Source organism: Lichenostomus cassidix, chromosome 7 (genome assembly GCF_008360975.1).
Source record: "Lichenostomus cassidix isolate B80296 chromosome 7, HeHo_3.0, whole genome shotgun sequence".
NCBI lineage: Eukaryota > Metazoa > Chordata > Aves > Passeriformes > Meliphagidae > Lichenostomus > Lichenostomus cassidix.
In genome coordinates, this window is record NC_139488.1 from 32,790,973 (window position 1) to 32,809,811 (window position 18,839).

The 18,839-nt window shown below is 41.3% G+C and overlaps 1 protein-coding gene across 1 annotated transcript in view; it reads right to left on the reverse strand.

Annotated features, from left to right (window-relative positions):
* LOC146434925 (von Willebrand factor D and EGF domain-containing protein-like) overlaps positions 1–18,839 on the reverse strand; it is a 165,152-nt gene that overhangs the window by 120,675 nt on the left and 25,638 nt on the right. Inside the window, exons 2-3 of the mRNA XM_085066542.1 lie at positions 11,058–11,251; positions 1,968–2,193 (exon numbers count right to left, since the gene is read on the reverse strand). Coding sequence (XP_084922668.1) covers positions 1,968–2,193; positions 11,058–11,251 — 420 coding nt within the window. The remainder of the gene's footprint in view (positions 1–1,967; positions 2,194–11,057; positions 11,252–18,839) is intronic.

Below are 18,839 nucleotides of genomic sequence, written 5' to 3' on the forward strand. Positions count from 1 at the left end.
GCCACTGCTCTAAAAATACAGCTTGCTTCCTGTAGGCTTCAACAAGCAATGGAGTCTGAAACCTCTCTTCCTGTTAAACTCACCTAGAAAATAGAAACAAAAAGGTGTAAAATAGTGTAGGGGAATGTTTTTCATCTCTAGAGACCCAGGCTCAAACAAAACATGAAGCTGGTGCAGATTCTCTGAAAGGATAAATTAAGTAACTTTTTTGGAGGAGTGTAGAAAATATAATACATGGGAGCCCAGGAGAATAAAGTATGAAGCTGTTCCAGCAGAACAGAGAACCAATGTGTTAACATCTGTCCAGGGCATATAGCAAGAGGTAAGGAAAAGAAACAAGTTACTTAAAATATGAATAAGCACCAGTTCTTTATTCCCTTTTTTATTTCGTTTCTGAGAGAAGCTGCCTCAAACTGTGGCTCACATCATGGCTGTGTGCAGGAAATTATCCCAGAAGGACAAAGTTAGGTGATCAGCTCACGGGAGGATGTGAGTGGAATTGCAAGCACGAATGCTGCTGTTCCCAGCTGTGTCCTTTCTGTCAAGTTATGGAGTTTTAAATTCATTTTGTTTTTGCAGCTCGGAAGTGCTGACCAGTGTCCTGCTCCTGAACCTCCAGCAGAAGGGGCTGGGGAATTGACCCCAACAAAAAGCCATGACCATGCCAGCTGGACACAGCTGAGCCTCCTGTGCTGCAATATTTACAGCTGAATTTAAGCCAGTGAGGTAAAAACCCCCAGTAAAAAAACCTTAAGCTTTGGGTGTTTTGCATCCAATACATGGCACTGCAAAAACATCCTAAAGACAAGAAGTTAAAGACTCGGGAGGACTGGACCTCACTGAAAATGAGCTTGGGATAGATGGGAAGGGATGAGCTTCCTTTTTTGAAAAATGCAGGCAGATTTGCATCACTAAACAGGTATGAATTATCAAATAGAACAACATTAATCACCCACAATGTATCGGCAAAAAAGTTCATTGAACAAGGCTAGTGGAAATATTATAGTTTATTAAAAAAGTCAAGCTTAAACTGAAAAGTTACCCTATTCAGTTAAAAAGTAATTTCTGAGAAAGAATCGGTTTCATTTATTTTAATGGATTTTTTTTTATTTCAAATAATGAATTAATCTCATGCTCTTTGAGCCTTCCTTCATCCCTCTTCTTCACGTGGGAATGTTAAAATATTGATAAAGATAAGAAAATAGTTATCTTTCTCTTTAAAATTTATGTAAGCTTGGATTTTGCCCGATTGAAAAGCTGATAACCCTAGTTCCTCAGTGTGCCATGTTTCTGTCTAAAAACACTGAAAGTATAAAGGTAATTTTTTTCATTTTAAAAAAGAAGCATGTTTTCTGATGAAATCTATATGCACCTGACCATGCTCTGGAGTTCAGGAGGTTTAACTGAATGAGCAATTGCTTTCTGCTTTCCCTTTGTTTCCTAGCTACCGAACAGGGGTTACATCTCTCGTAGTAGGCTGAAAATTATTTCTGACGAGAGCAATTATATAAATGTCATGAAAAAGATGTTATCAATTTAGTTTGGGTTTTCTTTCCGTGGAGAGTTTCAGAATTACCTTTTTTGAGGGGGGATACTGGATTGTTAAAGATAAGAAGAGGCCTTAGAGACAGTATCCAGGCTACGGCCAAGATGCCTCTGCTCACTGCCTCTGCAACTTCAAGCCAAAGTGGAGCCAAAGACAGAGGGAAAGGTTACATGTGAGCTGCAACCAAGCAAAGAACGCTTCAGTAATACACCCCAGATTACATTTTGCACTGGTAATAAGAGCTATTCTTCAGGAACACCTTGGACTGCCACTGATTTATTTTCTCCACACTCCGCGCCTTAGCGGGAGTGACGCTTGACTCGCAAGGTCACTGAGATGTACTTTGCAACACCAGGGCCTTTGAACACCCAGCCTGAGAGGCAAAAGTAATCTTATTGATAAATCCTTCACAGGTCCTCACCTTCTGCACAGTAGCCCATGCATCCTGGCGTGGGCTGCAGGAGATACACGAGGAAAGCACCGCAGTTCCTGACGGTGATGGGAATGCGGAACAGGCAGCAGTCCCTGGTGCCCCCAGAGCCCTGCCAGGTAGCACAGCCCGTGAGCCTCTTGCTCTCCCCTGGAGCTGGAAGGGATTCAGACTTCAGTGACAGCCACACTGGAGCTTGTGTCCCACATTTGTTCATCTGTGGGGAACACAAAAGGAAATGCTTACAGCAAGTGTGGTAAGACGTCATGGAGAATCACTAAAACCCAAGAACATGAGTGTGGTGAACCTGGAGGGTCAGGGAAAAGCTGTGTAGGTGGGGATGGAAATGTCTTGCTCAGTTTTGAGAGTTGGCTTTACACAGATAAAAGTCCTAAAGAACACAATAACAGGATTCCAAGGTATTTCCCTCTGGTTTTGGTTGGCTTGTGTGAAGAAGATGAAAGCATGTGAGCAGGCTGGATCATCCGCCTGCAGAGCAGCTACCCTGCTGCTGACACCTCCTGCCCTTCCTGCACACACTGGACATGTTTGTGGGGCCTGAACCTCTCCCTCATTCTTGAAAGAGACACATGTGAAGGATGTACAAAACATATGTGCAGGATGACTTAATCACATTTTGAATTTTTTGTTTGTTTGTTTATTTTTACTTTCAGGCTTTTATCTATTAACAAATACCCCGAATGCAGAAAATCCCAAAGCAGAAGGCATTGGTTCTCAGTGGTTTAAATGCCAGCATGTCGAGTCGTGGCCAGGAGAGACTGATTTCCATTTCCCAACTTTCAGGTGCATGTCAGTAGTCTCAGATCTGAGCTGTCCTCTGTACCTGTCAGGCTCTCTCCACTGACTAAAGGAACATGGTTCTTTAAAGCTGTCTTTAATTTAAGTACCTCGGCGAGGAGATTAGGTGTAATCAGGGCCTTATTAAATATACAAAGCCAATTACAGTGGTGACTCATTATTCTGCACCATTACCTAGCATTTGCCAATGTGCAAAGCACACAGATATTTGAGCTAAAGTTTGGAAATTATTACCAAATGCTGACAATAATTTGCTCCTAGGTATCAGTCATATTCAGCTGAGCGTGACTGCTGCTGTCGCTTTGCATTTCTTCAGCCAGTGATAGTGAACCATCTCTACTAGTCCAGCCTGGGGAACGTGATTCTTCCCACTGTGAGTGTTTGGCTATAAATCACGTTGGAAACAAACAAAAAAAAAACCTAAAAACCCCACCATTTTTTCCCATTGGCCAAGGTTTGCTCCTTCACTTTCAAGATCAAAAGTTGTTTGTGACAGCGGTGAAAGTCAAAGGATAAATTCATTAAGTCATGCACCAGTGCCCGCCTGCAGTTTGAGCTGTACCTGGGAGATATTCAAGCCAGAGAGCAAGGGCAGGGAGAAGGGGTGCACACCCAGGAAAAGGAGGGTATTTGAAAAAAAAAAAATCAAGAATATGACATGACAAAGTCTGATTTCCATTTGGAGATAGTTATTCTCAGGCTTCTGAAAACAAGAATTCCAGAGAGACACACCACTGAAATTGTCCAAGGGTTCTTTTTTTCCCTGCAATGTGGGAGCAGCTGAGCAGAGGCTAACCCTGCCCTTCTGTTTGGTATCCTGGTGGTCTTGCAGAAGGCACTGGAGCTCACACAGTGCAGCAGGTCCAGGTCCTGTTCCAGCTTTGTGCTGGCAAAGGGCAGGGCAAGAGGGGATCAGCATGAAAATGCCTCTAGGAGGAATTTCAGTCCCTTCCCTTCCTTTCTTTAAATGCCCCATTGTGTTTAACTTTTTCAAGAGGTTTGTTCTGTTTATATTTTTACAACTTTAAGGCATACAGGTGTTTTCTGTGATGGGAAAAGTACAGATGATGGGAATTTGTTGCCTCCTGATGAACTTCTGACCTAGAGAGCAAGATGTGGTGTGAAGTTGCATGTTTCCAAAGTGTCTTTTTGAGCATACACTTGTAATGACCCAGAAGAGTGGGAAAAACAACATCCAGACAAGCAGCATGGGAGAAGATAAAAGGATGGAAACTGGAGCTCAGTGGTCTCTGCTTCATACTCATCTTCTTGATGAGATACCTGCACCTTGAACTTCCTTCTGCTCAAGGAAACTGCAGACTTCAGTGTCTTTGCACATGTGGGCAAAGATTGCTGGACAGGAACATTATTTTTGAAATTACGCTAAAATGCAGGTATTAGTGAGTGCACCTTGGTGGTGTTTGGAACCACATGAGCTGGGGAGAACCACAGTTGTGGGGAGCAGAGCAGCAGGGATGAGTGAGCATTGGATATCAAAGGGTGTGCAACCTCACAGAGCCTGGAAGGAAATGCTTTGGTGAGGAAACAGAGCACAGCCTGCTCAGCCCAACTGAAAAAATACTCTTTCAATTTCCTGTAAAAGAACTTTTGCTGCTGAAAATGAGCTATTGCATCCATCAGATGCTGCCTTTATGAGTGTAGCTGGTGCCAACACGTCAGTGCTGCTCCATTGGGAGTGCAACTGCTGTGCTGCCTCTGGCCAGGCACATGCTGTGCCTCAGTTTCTCTGGCTGCTGCCTGACCTTGGGCAAAAAACAAATCCCTTACTCTGTGTGCACCTCACTTCCTTATCTCTCAACCAGAGGTGGAGGTGGCTGAGATGGTAACAGCACTTGGGTGCCTTGCAGCAGTGCTGGGAAGATAATTCATTAATGAGACAAACATCTCTCTGCTGTGCTGGGGACATGGAGATAAATGGACAGATGGGAGAGCATTCTGGCTGTGAAAAAAGACAGAGAGTGATCCATGCATAAAAGTGGGCCTGGATCCCTTGTTCACACAGAGATGAAAAGAATGAAATGCTGGAATAAGAGGAGAGTGATTTTCTGCCTCTGTATTTATCCTCAGCAGAAATCCGTGAGCCATTTCCGTGCTGGAGAAAGTGTGGATTAGCATCCCTGACGTCAGTGTGCAGCTTTTGATAACTCCCTGCTGGGATCTCCTGCTTTTCCTGGCCAATCTTGCACTGAAACCACTCGAGCCAGACAGTTTGTTATGTAATGTGCACAAATTACCAGCAATGACCAACCCTTATGAGGGGTTTTGCACCCAGGAAAACTCAGACTGGGAGACAGAAAGTTATCCTAACAAACTGTAATACAGGATTACAGGCTGGACAGGAAAGGATTTTGGTACAAATCAAGAGTTTTTGTTTTCCTGGCAGCTCTGTGACACACATGAGTTTAATTTCTGCTATGAGCTGCATGTCGTCCTTCTGAATCAGGCAGGTTGCCCCACACTAGCCAAAAGGATTTGCTGCATGAGGCCTCTGTGAATTAGAAGACAGACCTGGGAGGGCAAAGGCAAATGTATATTCATGTGTTCAACCAGCAGTAGAGATAAGAACAGAAAAAAACCCCAAAAAAACAAAACAAGAGCCCAAAGGAACTTGGACAAGAGACTTCAGAGAGCCAAAATTTTCAAGTCCCCACTGTGGCATAATTTGCATTGAATTTTGTAGCTGACATTGGGAGAGTAACGAGAACATTGAATACAGAGGTAGCAAATGATTGGCATTTTAGAGCATTTACCTGCAATACCTACAGTCACTGAGGGCATTGTAAAGACATGGGAATCTCACACTATCACTCAGCTGCATTTCCAAAAGGAAGAAGAGGAAAACTCCAACACCAAAGGGACACTTTAGGCTGTTGCCAGTCTTCTTTTGTATCCTTCCATACTCTAGCCAATCATAATTAAGTGGTGCTTTCAATCTTCAAAGCATTTTATAAACCTTACCTAATTAATCTTTTCAGCACCTCTATGTGGCAGGTAAGCATTCATTAAGAATTTTTGATTCCTAATTAGGCACTAGATAATCATTTAAATAACCCAATTTAGGAAACCCAAATTAAAAATCAAAACTGTTCCCCCTTTGCCAAAACAAGGGAACAGACCATAATTGTTTAATCCAATGATGTCTCCTTCCATTTGCTTGGGGTTTGTAGTAGCAACCAGTTTGATTGACTGAACGCTGTGGTTCTTCATAGCTGCACAAAGAAATCAAGCTCGATTGTTCCTGTCACTTGGGTATTGCTGAAATTATGCTGTTAAAAATAAGTAGCACCATATGTGAGGAATGCATTGTTTTAGCTGGATGGAGATGGAAGGCTTTTTGGTGTGCTGCTGGTTGGCAGTTAAAGCACTGTGATTTTGCATCTGTTATCCACTCAAAACTTTACTTTAGCTGATTTTTATTTTTTAATTTCTTTGTAGTTAGTTAAAGTAAATAAATTCGTTTTTTTCTTTTTATTTCAGTCTGGGGTCAAACTCCACAGAAATCAGTTTACTTCAGGAATATCTGTAGGAGCAATTAAACTGGTGCCTGTCTTGTTTTTCTCTTAAGCACACACCTCTGAACAATAGAGGCTGTAATTGTAATTTCTACAGAAGGGTTCCTGTCTGAAAAACAAACAAGAAAAACAAAAGCTCTTCATACCTACCATTATGATTTGGAATATTCATGTATGTGTGCGAGAAAGAATTACAGATGAAATAACACCTTGCTTTTACATTCATAGAACAATTGCAAATCAAAGTAGGGCTGGATTCAGAGCAAAATAAAAATTGAAGCAAAATAATAAATTAATAGTCTGCAGCTGAGGTAATGTGTTTTGATTGTGTGCATAAAATGATCTACAAGAGGTTAAAGAGGAGGGAATGAAGCCGAGTATGGAAAAAAGTAAATCTTCTTCGCCAGAGGCTGAAATATTAAGCATCATAGGCAGGTTAGGTTTGACACGCTTTTACATGACCTTGTTTTATACACCAAAGATTAGCATTTAAGCCTATCTTTGATCCTAGTATATATGTAAAAAAGTAAACTCATATTGCTAGAAATGAAACCACTGAGAAAACACCAGCCATTACTGCATTACTTGTCCTTCTGCCTGCACATTTACAGTTGTACATGAATTTAGAGCACACACAGATCTGGAGAGGGTTTTGCTCGTTTAGAGGATGAAATTTCTGAAGAAGGGTATTGGGGGTAATCTTGATACACAATCACAGGCAGGTATTGCTGGGCATTTCCCAAGCAGAGACTCATATCCATAACTAGCCTGTAGAAAAGCTTGCTACAGAATTGCATATGCCAAAAATATTGCAGTTACAGGGCTGGCTCATGGGAGAGAAACACATTTAAATCAGAGTCACAGAATATGTGGAGTTGGAAGGACCCACGAGGATCATCAAGTCCAAATCCTATCCCTGCACAGGACAACCCCAGAGTCACACCCTGGGCTGAGAGTTTTGTCCAAATCCTCCCTGAGCTCTGTCAGGTTTAGTGCTGTGACCATTCCTGGGGAGGCTGTTCAGTGCCCAACCACCCTCTGGGGGAAGAACCTTTTCCTGATATCCAACCTAAACCTCCCCTGACTTCAGGCCATTCCCTGGGGTCCTGTCACTGTCACCACAGAGCAGAGATCAGTGCCTGCCCCTCCTCTTGCCCTCACAAGGAAATTGTACAACCCTTGTCTGACCCCAGAAGTCCCTGAACCAGGGGTTGCCAGAGATTGTTAATGTGCAAAAATGAAATTATTCCCTTTCCTGACATTCCCTCCAGAAAAACACATTCGGCTGCTGGTGAGGACAAACCCCTGGGGCCAGTGGTGCTTCTCCATGGGAAGGAACACATTTTCAGCCCATTTCTGGCTTTGCTGCGAGCAATTTGAATTTGGTGTAGCATTAGAATTTGCATTACAGGCAGCAGCGTGCACTGCTCTGCTGTAATCCACAGATTGATCTTTTATCTCACTGTGGAGCAGATCTTCAATAACATTAGTGTGTGATGTTCCCTCACATTTCTTTTTAGTGTTTATGCCTCCCATGGGGCTTGCCCATATGTACATGGATCCAGATGTATGCCTATACCCTGTATTATTTTAATTCAGAAGGTTCTCTAATTGATGTATGTTTTCCCCATATTGGCTGTTAAGTACTTCTCTGTATTTTTAATAGATTTTCTGTTGAGCTTTAATTTTTCTCTCTTTTGCTCTTCCTCTGAAGGTCATTTTACTATGGTATGGCCATGTCTGGATTGTTCCTTGCTTCTTAGTACACTGCCTTAATCTTAGTAAAAGCTTCTTTCCTTTAGTGTTTTTGCCATTTACTGAAAATTTGGCAATTCTTGAAGAACAAAGCATGATCTGTAGCAGGACCCTCAGTACCTAAGGATCCGAAATTTACAGATCTGTGCTGCTTTTCGAATAGGATACATTTTTGGATGGGGGGGTGGTTGTGGCCAGGAGTGCATGTCCAGGATCTGGTAATTGCTGTGCATCCTGGGGGAGCACAGGGGGAAAGGCAAGGAAGAAATAGAGGGAGGAAGGTCAGGATCATTTGTTACCCACCCTGAGAAATGCAGCAGGCAAAGCCTAAATTGGAAAGCTGTTCAATCAAAAACATTTTGCCACATGGGGAATAAGTTTATGGACAGCAGTTGGATTCAAGGGATGGCAAATTCAGGAATGCAATTAATATTTTCACTTTCTTTGACATAAAAACTTTCAGGTTTTACTTCTGTCTTTTTTCCCCCTTTTTAACTTTTGGGTTTTTCTCCTGTCTTTTCTCCTTTTTTATTGAATTAGTGGATGAGAGGCAGCTCCTTAAGAGCTGTTCCTCATTTTTCATTGCAGTTTGCTGTGCCTCTCAGCTGAGGCATGGCTGCAGCCTGGGGCTCTCCCAGCCCTGGGTGTGACTTGGTTCTCCTCTCTGCTGAACACAAAACTCCCTGTGGTTATGAAACAATGTGCAGACAGGGCCATACTTTCACTGTGGAGGTTTTTTCTTTGACAAGGTTCAGAGCACAGGCATGCAGAGGCTGTCTGGAGGAGTCAGCCAGCCCTGCCAGGCTCTGCCAGCTCCCCTCCCTCATGTCACTTTGGGCCATTTGTCCTCCCACAGTTCTCCCCCACGCCGGGCAGGACCTCTAAATCTCCATTATGGCTTAAACCCCTCCTGAGCTCAATTGGGTGACAAGAATCCTGAGCTACCAGCGCTTTGAATTAAGCAGTTAATCTCATCCATCGATAAGCAGCTAATTGTATCTGGCCAGTATCAACACAGCGGATATTTTACAAGGTGCTGGAGTAATGTACTTTTTAATTCTGTAGCCGTATTGTTAGGCTTTATTTGGTCTCTTTTCTCTTCTATCTGTTCAGGGTTTTGTCTTTGACTTTTTTAATTAAAATCAGCTCGCTCCAGCCGGACTGGAATGTCCAATAATAACTGCTTATTAAGGAGTGGAAGCTGCGCAGTTATTAATTTAAATTATTTTGTTCCAGAGGTTTTGCTGAAATTAAATGGAAAACCAAATCAAACAATGATTTAATTAAGTGGAAGAGATAGAATGTAGAGGCAGATTCAGAAGGTGAAGATCTAAAAGAAGTGTATTCTTCCAGTTGTGACATCTAACAGATGTAATCCTTCATCAGCATGGCGAAGCAGAGATTTACTGTCATTCAGAGGATAATGAAGAAACCAATGGCAAGAATTATGTTACAAGATAAGAAACTAAATTAATGAATATACCTTCACAAACCTGAGTGAAAAACTCCAGAGAAGAGATTAAAAGAAACAAAGCATGTATTGTTAGAAAGCAATCTCGTAGAGCTGAGCATTGCTACACAGTCAAAATTGCTGAACTATAATGAGAAATTAAATAACATTATAGAATATATATACACACACATATAGAGAAACCTGTAAAACTTTATCATTAATTGGGATATTCAAGGATGACTTGCCATGAAATTAATATTTCAATAATAATCCTGCCAATTTATTCATGTTAATAAGATTTATAGTTTATATATGCAAAGTGTTAGAAATTCTACAGAAATAACAACTATCTCTTAACATTTCATGAAATGTTAGGTTATTAAGATATACTTCAGTTGTGATGAGTTCACAGGTCCAATTTGAATGGATATAAAATATTTTTGCTAATTTTGAGAAGGTTCTCCAGCTATGGCAGAATCACCTCATACCAAACATCATGGCACTCTAGGTTGAATATTTCATCTTTTAAGTAATTTATGGTAATTAGTTTCTTATTTTCTGAATAATTTTGTTTCACTTTATGTTTGAAATTATTCTAACCTCCTGCAGTTGGGATATTTGAGGTGGCAATGACTTTAGTTAGGGGCTCAAGTTGCTCTGGCAACAATGATTGCAAGTTAAACATTATTGTCATACATATTAAACACACATAAACCCAGATAATTATTGTTTTGTCTCTTTTATAGAGTAGTCTTATGTGGTGGAGGGTTTTTTGCTCCAGAAAGCCATTAGCATACTTATGATACTAAAGAATACAAGAAATTATAATAGCAGAAAAATATTCAGATTTAGCTTTTCCTTCAGTTTCCCCAAAGATTGCTTTAAATATTAATTTTTCTGATTTTTCCCTTCTGATTTCATGAGGAGAATATATCCCTAACTCATAATAATTTTTGTGGAAAAAGAATCACTTTGCAAAATCAGTTCTTAAAGTTGCTTGGAAAAAGTATAGCTTGAAGTGGCATATATGGATTGCTAGAGATCTCTTTGTAGAGTTGGCAAACACCTGGTTTTATTTTGGAATAATGGTTAGTCTGGCTATAATATTGGCTATTTGCTATAAGAATATAATATATATAATATAATTATATGGCTATAATAATAATATTATTGGGTATAATAACATAATATTGGCAATTCCATAGGGATCCTAATCTCTGACTAATCTGGATGTGACAGTTTTGTTGGTTTTGATATGTTTGTTGGTTTTTTGATATGTTGGTTTTGATGCTGGTGATTTTGTTGCTGTTGGTTTTGTCACTCTTGGTTTTGTTGTTGTTGCTGTTATTGTTGTAATTGTCATTATTATTATTATTATCATCTTTAAAGTGGTTTTCCCATGACCACCCACTTATCCCCACTGGAAACACAGCCTAGGGGAGCTCAGAGATGGATGGGGAGGAGAACTCCCCAAAAAGGTTCATCCCACCTCCCCAGGGCGAGCGCTCAGGCTCTGCTGACCTCCACACAGCGCGTGGGCATCTCGGCGGGTTGGTGTCCCAGCAGCAGGCGATACCATGCTGGGGACAAGGAGTGGTCACACACCAGGGCCTGGCTGTCCCCTCGCTGCAGCTGCAGGGAGTCAAAGCTGGTGCTCCTGCGGGGATCGTGGAGGATGCGATGTCCCCCTGGTCGGCATTCAGGAGCTGGGGAGGCTGGAAAAGGGTAATCATCAATCAGTTCATCAGTTTAATTAAACTGGACGCTGCTAATAGCTGCTTAAATCTGATATCCTTTTACGTTCCCAGTCATTTCATCATTGGGTTAATTTTCAATGTAAATCCAGAATTAAATATATAGAAGCGCAAGCTTAGTAACAAAAATATTTTAGTTATCTAGGTTTTCCTCATAGCTGAATCAGAACCAAAACCCTTCACCTTTTAACGTGGTTTCAGCCTAATTTTAGGGATTAACATCTGAGTCACTCCCCCTCAGAAATCAAGTAGTGTTTTGAGGTTCCAAAGCCTTGTGACCTTTGAAAATACGTGGGGTTTTAATTTAGTTTACGACATGCACAAGCATTTTAATCATGATATAAATTGATGCTAGAGTATAAAGTGCACTTCACATGCTTTTAAATATGTGCTGAGAAGAATTAGAACAAGAAATGTTAAAAGGACAAAAAAAAAAAAAAGAAATTATGTAAAAACAACAGTAGAGGGTTTTGAGAAATCATCTCAAGTTAGGCTTGCAAATATTCAAGCCACAGGTCAGACTCAGTGGAGGCATAAAGTCAAATAATCAGAGTTTCTGCATGTGCATCTCAAATTCTGAATCCAACCTGCTGCCCCTTGATGTGTGTTTGTTTGCTCGCCTGCCCTGTTTATATTCATACATCTCTTGACTTTTTTACAGAATATTCCATTCTTTTCTTCTCACCTAATAAAAGGAAGCCTCGTGGTGATTCTGTTAGAAGTTGTTTATCTCCAAAGAGCTGATCATGTAGGAAAAAACGGCCTTTTTTTGGTTATCTGAGGCATTTCTTGCTGAGGTCAAGTCCCTTTTCCCCACGTCAGCACTGCAGGTTGGTCACAGGAGGCACCAAGGTGGAGCTGCTCTGCTCTGTACCAGCAGCACAGAGCTCAGCTAATTCCTTGCTGCAGTAATCTTTAATTGCTAATGATGATGTAAGAGGCAGAGGCCACATCACAGGAATTGCACAACCTGGCAGTTAACAAAATCACCTCTTTTGCCACATAAATAGTCCTTATTTATGTGGCTCTGTTGAGAGACCCCTCCCCACAGAATAATTTTTCAAATGTCACTTTTCAGATCGTGACTCTGCTTTAATATTACGCCAGTGGCACTCTGAAGCACATTTATCATTTTTATTTTATTGACAAGATACTCAGAAGGTCAAAGTCAATCCATTTATGGCAATATTTTTAAAGATTATTTTGATTGTGCCAAAGGCAAGGCAATGGTATACAAGACAAATGGGGACAAAATGTAGCGTAACGAAGCCTTTATTGCAATTTTCAGGGAACTAAACTCTCAAAGCCATTGCAATTCCAATGGAAAATTCAGCTGAATTAATACAACTGCCTTTTTAAATAAAAAAGAAGTGCCCTAAGCTTTTCTTTTCTATAGGTAAGAGACATTTCAGAGAGGGAGCACTTGGAAATATTGCACCTCTAATTAAATCTGGGATGAAATCCCTTCCTTCAGAAATCCTTTCTGGAGACCACATGGAGACTGTCCTTTGCTAATTCCCAGCCCAAGGGAAGAAGTGACATTTCAGCAGACCAACTATTTTACACAAATGAAAAGTTTACCCTATATTTAAAACCTCCTAAAAAAATGCAGACCCTTGCTGACCCCTCCAGTACCACTCAGTGTGTTAATGGGAACAGAATCTTGGCTCCTGATGCTTTTTGCTTGCCTGGATTAGCTCCTTTAGGAACAAAAGAAAAAGGAATCTAAAAGCAAAAATGGTATTGCCACAGGAATCCTGCAAGCACCTTGTGATATAATTAATTGCACTCACTTCCTCCACAATAATAATATCAAATAGAGCCTTTAGATGTAACTAATAGCCTTCTGCTCGGTACGTATTAGTTATAATCCAAATTCACACCACATGTTGTGGTCTTACCAGTGATTAACTGCTCTGTCTAAACAATGCAAATACATTAGACACTGACACATGGCTAATTATTTTTCATCCCTTGCATGGCTTTGTTTGCAGCAGTTTAGAAAAGGCTTTCTCATGTGAACACCAGAGGAGCTGAATGCTGCAGATGGGCCTGGAAAAGGGCAGGGATTGGAAGAGGACATGGGGAGACATGCAAGGTCCCTAAGGAATGGTGTGTTCATCCAGTAAATTTAACAGCATTTGGGACAAAAGCCATGTGTTCAGTCCCAAAGGAGCCCTGGCTCAAACAGCCACCTCTGAAGGTGTATTTTACCCTGAATTCGCTGTCAGAGTCTGTTTATATACCTGTGCCTGGGTTTAAGTTGTGCTTGCAGGCTGTCACTGGGAGTCAGGATGGCAAATTGATCCTCTGTCAGCTCCCCTGGAGCCATCCTGACGGATTCTGTTCCCTCCTGACGCAGATCAGACCGAGGAGTCGATGGCACAGAACACCTCACCCAGGTTTTGCAGCAAGCCATGAGCAAAACAAGCCCTCAGTTACTGAGTTCCCTTCGTAAAATGATGCTTATTATGGCCCTGCGACAGGATGATTGTAAACTTTAACATGCAAATTGCAGGTTGTGGTGGAAGTTAATTACCACTGGCTTTCCCGCAGAAATAAATGAATAAAGGCATCACTGTAATCAGACTTTATTATAAAAATGTTATTTAAAAAAAAACCAAAACAACAAGAAGGCACAGCTGAGCCCTGCTGCTTCTCCATTTGAGAGATGCTCCCTTTTATCCTGTGGTGGCTGCAGCTACATTCAAATCAGATTAAACCTTCCTGTTTGTTTTTATTTCAGGTGCAGATGTCAAGGTTCTGGACAGTTATGAAGTGCCCAATATCCCAGTTGTCCCCTTCATGTCCCCATCCATGTCTAGTATGGAGCCACTGCTACTCTGGGCTAGGTTGCCTTTAAAAGGAAATACTTATTTTCTTACGTAAGATAAACTTACAAATGTAATTTAATACAGCCTTATTTCTATTATTTCATTAAAGGGGCTTATGAAAAAAAAAGCTTGCTTCTCGGGGAGCTGGTCATTATGAGCATCCAGGTTTCCTTCAGAAAGGAGTTAAACTGTGCAGTGAGATTTTGTGGATCTCAGTCCAGAGTTGTTGGAATTGAGTTCTGCATGTAGCTGGTGCTTTAGTCTCCTGCAAAGAGCTGCTTCTTGAACCACCACCAAACTCAATATAGGCAAGGAGCTGTTGCTAAGACTAAAAACTTTTTTTGTTTTATTTTAGATGCAACAATTTTTTGGCAGCAAGTTGTGGCAAAGAGACACTGAGAAGCTCCTTTTTGACACTATAAGCAAACAAATAATAATTCCTGCTGTATCTGCTAAGTGAAAATGACATCTGAGTAACTCTGGAGGCATGACAGAGCAAGTTCCTTGGGGAAAAGCCTGTTGGTGGAAAAAATGCTGCTTTGGGACCACCAGGCATTTGCTGAGGGTCTGTCTCTCCTGGTTGGTGCTCCTGGCCATGGGAAGAAGCTTCAGCCATATCAGGGAGAAAGCCAGGAAACTTAAGAGTGTCAGGCTGAAAAATCGTAAAGAAATAATTTGCTAAACCTTTCCTTTCATTTCTAAAGACAGGTGAGTAGCAGTGTAATAGAGCTTTACCTGTCCCTCCTGCTCCCAGTAAATATCAGTGGCTTACTCAGAGGAAGGTTTAAGAAGTTGTGAGATTTTGTTTGTTTGCTTTCAGTAGCGGCTGCAAATCAAATAATATCAATAGGTGATGGCAGCCAGGAAACCCTGAAAGAAATATAGTCCACAAGCCTGAGGTGCGTGTTTGCTTTTGGCAAAGCCACACAATATATCTAAAGGGCATTCTAAAGCCCTGGGAAATAGCTGGCAAATTGTAAAATAACTTTTGTGTGGAGGCAGAATGAAAACCCAGTGAGTGATGCAGGCAATGCTAACCACCAGCCTGGCTGGGATGGTTCTGGGATGAGGAAAGGTATTCCAACATGGAAATTTCCCTCTTGCCATCATCTCCCTCATTGTGGGAACACTTCTGGAGTTCTCCCCAGAGCTGCAGTGACTGCTGGGGCTGGAGAAGGAGGGTTGTGTGACACCTTTTGCTTGTCTTTGCCCTAAGGCCCAGAGAGGAGGTGCTGGGGAAGTTGTGAGGCTGATATTTGACAGCAAACACATGTAGGTATATGTATGTATGCATACATCTATATGAAAAAAAATACATATTTCAGATTATATATGACTACTCGTATTTTTGACACTTGTATGACATACAGTAACTTTTTGAAGTCACTTCCTCCCTGGCAGATTTTCATGTTTCCTTAGTGGAAACAACACCTTTTCTGGCATGTTTGACTCTCTCTTAGCAGAAAACTTATGAAAGACTTTCATTTGGAAAAATCAGTCCAAAATGCTGAAGGTAATAAACCATAACTCCAAATTAGTTGCAGGCAAAGGATGTGTTCCCTTTCTTCTCTTTCTGCTTTAGAAACAGAAGGAAATTTTTCAATCCCCAGCCACTTCCATGCTCAGGGACCACCTTTCAGTAATGTGGAAAAGCTCAGGTAAGAGTTTCTAAAGCCTTCAGTGTGTCAGTGCCATCACTTCCCCATATTATGATTTACCACACATTGAAAGAGAATTGATGTAGAGAAGGAAAGGCAGATGTTGGGAAAGGAAAATTCTTTCCAAGTTCTTAATGGATGTGTTCAAAATAACAGTAGAATCCAACTGATCTGGCAACATTTAAAAATTCCTTGTGGTAGATGCAGGTTCCAGGTCAACAAACATCTATTAATGGATAAGATATTTGTAGCTAAGGAGCATCTGACAGTTTACTAGAGATAAAAGTTGCTGCCTTATTTCACCAGTAATTACCAAGATTTTACTTCAAATATTCTTCCTTCTGATGACAAAAACATTCATTCTTAATAATATTCAGAGGCAGAAATTTGTTGTAAATATGACAGTGATCACTACATTAAAATTCTTGAACTCTGAGTGTTCTTCTGGTAGATAAGACATAATAATTGCATTAAAAAACCTTGATAGCTAATAAATAAAACTACTTTCAGAGATTTGAGAAGCAGAAGAACTTCCTACTGAAGTGAAATGATAGGGAAGTCCATTGTACAAACACCATGTACTCATAATGGCCAGGTCTTGAAGAAGTCACAAAGCATTCATAAAGCAAAATTGATAGGGATAAATGAACCATTGTGCAAAATGAATGTAATTATAGAAATTTTGTCCCAGGAAGAGGCAAGAGGCTGAGCACCTGCTGAAAAGAATATGACATTTAATACATGTTATTTGCACTGAATAACAGGCAGATTTGAGAATAAAACCCTCCCACAACCTGAAGGTGTTGTCTTTGTGATGCATCTGAATTCCATTTGTCTGGAAACAAGGTCACATATCATCCTGGTCTTCTGTGGAGTAAAGCAATAAACTATTGACAAACCAAGGGGCAACACTCAGTTCCAGAGCAAACAATTATTTATTCATGCTGGTATCTCTCATCTTGCCTTGCATTTCTATTTTTAACTCACGGTTTAGAAAGGAGGAATTGATTATGAGAGGCTTTTCTTCTATCTGTGTATCCCCTGAATAATCTGCAGAATAATGAGCTGCATGCATCTCACCCAGGAGGATGCAGAGACAGACAGAGAACCATTTCCTGTGGGGCCAGAAGAGGTGTCAGGAGGGGCTGACAAAACAGGTGACAACAAGGGGTCTCAGTCAGGAGTGTGAGCAAAGCCTGAGGAACTTGCTGGCAGCTTACAGTGGAGTTTGGAGAACTGTCACAGGAGATGGGATGAAAAGCACTATCTTCAGTGCTCCGTAAATCGAGAAGATGAAGGAAATTTTTATTTTCAGGGACAATGTAGCCAACTGTTTTGAATGAGCAAAGAAGTGTCCAGCAGTAGTGTGGTCCTTTAAAGTGTTTCAATCTCCAGGAATCCCTGTCTGGCATCTCTCATCAATGTGAAAATTCCTCATGGATAACGTGGTGGACATGAAAAGGATGAGACACATCACACAGATAAAAAGCAATGTGAAGTTGTGCAGGCAAGGTGAAGTCAGTAGATATCCTGCTTTGCAAAATGCAGCCTCCTCTACTGAATGGGCCAGTTAGCCAAAACAGCAAAGCCCAATCGTTTCAATAGCTCTATTATATTTTACCAAGTCTCCTCCTCACTCATTTGGCTGAGCCTTAGAGCCAGGCAGGCTGAGAATCTGAATATAGAAATCACTTACTATTGCTCTGTCACAACAGAATTCAAAACCTCATAAATTTCCTCAAGTTATCTCTAAGTTAATGATGAAGCCTTTAAGGGCTTCTGAGCAATCAATAAAAAGAAAATTATAATTATTGTTATTGATTGGTCTATTTTGCTCTCATCCCTCAGAATGAAAAAGTGAAATCAAATGAAAAGGTTCTTTCTTACCTCCTAATCTCAGCTGAACATACAGTCACAAATGTAGCTTTCCTAAACAGAAGCAGCAAAAACAAACTCACAGGTTTTGATTTTAGAACCCACTGGGCTCTATTCAGATGGAAATTTGATTTCCATGGTTTAGACCTCTGAGAGCTGGAGCTGTTTCTATGCCTCAGCCACAACACTGGCTAATTACCCTCTGCAAGCCACACGTTTTTCCAGAGTGCTCCCATGGATAATGCTGAATTCTGGCCACATTTTCCTGCACTTCCTCGATGCAGTGCTGTGTGTGGATGATATTGTGCTGGGGAAGGCATCACCCCTCTCTGGCTGTCAGTGCTTGCAGGCTGCAGCAGAGCCTGGTGAGCAGATAAGGGCACTGGGAGAGCAGGAGGCTCAGCGCTGCCAAATGCCAGCTCCGCGTGTGTCCTGGGTGTGATTTAGCTTCCAACACATGCAGGGTGACCAGGCAATTTTTCCTGCTATTGTTTTGCTATTATTCATTGCTGTTATTCATCCCATTCACTGGCACAACGGTGGCTTGGGCAGCCTCACACTCCTCACGTGTTTTTAATGGGCTTTTCTGTCAGGGCTCTGACATTTAGGATGAATGGCTGAGTTCCCTCTTGCCTTTGGAGCAAGGCTGTATTCCTTACAGTTCTGCAATAGCACACACAGACATGCACAAACCTCAGAGCTTCTCACCACCATCCTAGCAAAATCTGGGTTTTCTTTGACCCTGTCCTCCATCCCCTTGTGGGCTGTCCACTCTTTGGAACTCAGAGAGTTGGTATGAAACAGGCTCGAGCACATTGCAGCTCCTGCTGCGGATGCAAAAAGTTCTTCTCATGCATTATAGCACTCTGGATGGATTGAAAAAATATTGAAATAAAAGGTCATGAGCTAGAAATAGCCGGCAGCCTGCCTGGCCAGTGTGATAAGATAAAGCTGTGTACTCCCAACCGTGGAATTGCGACATTAAGCCTAATAGATTTCTAAAATCCAAATTTATCAGCAATCCTCACTGTTTGTTTCTTCAACTTTCGAAAGGCATGGCTTCTGTACATACAGTCATGGTATCTTCAAAACGAAAATAAATCATTGACTTCCTCCCATAGAAAGAGGATTGCTTCAGCTCCAGCTAGCAGTTTCCCTCAGCTGTGGTGGTTTTCCAGGGAA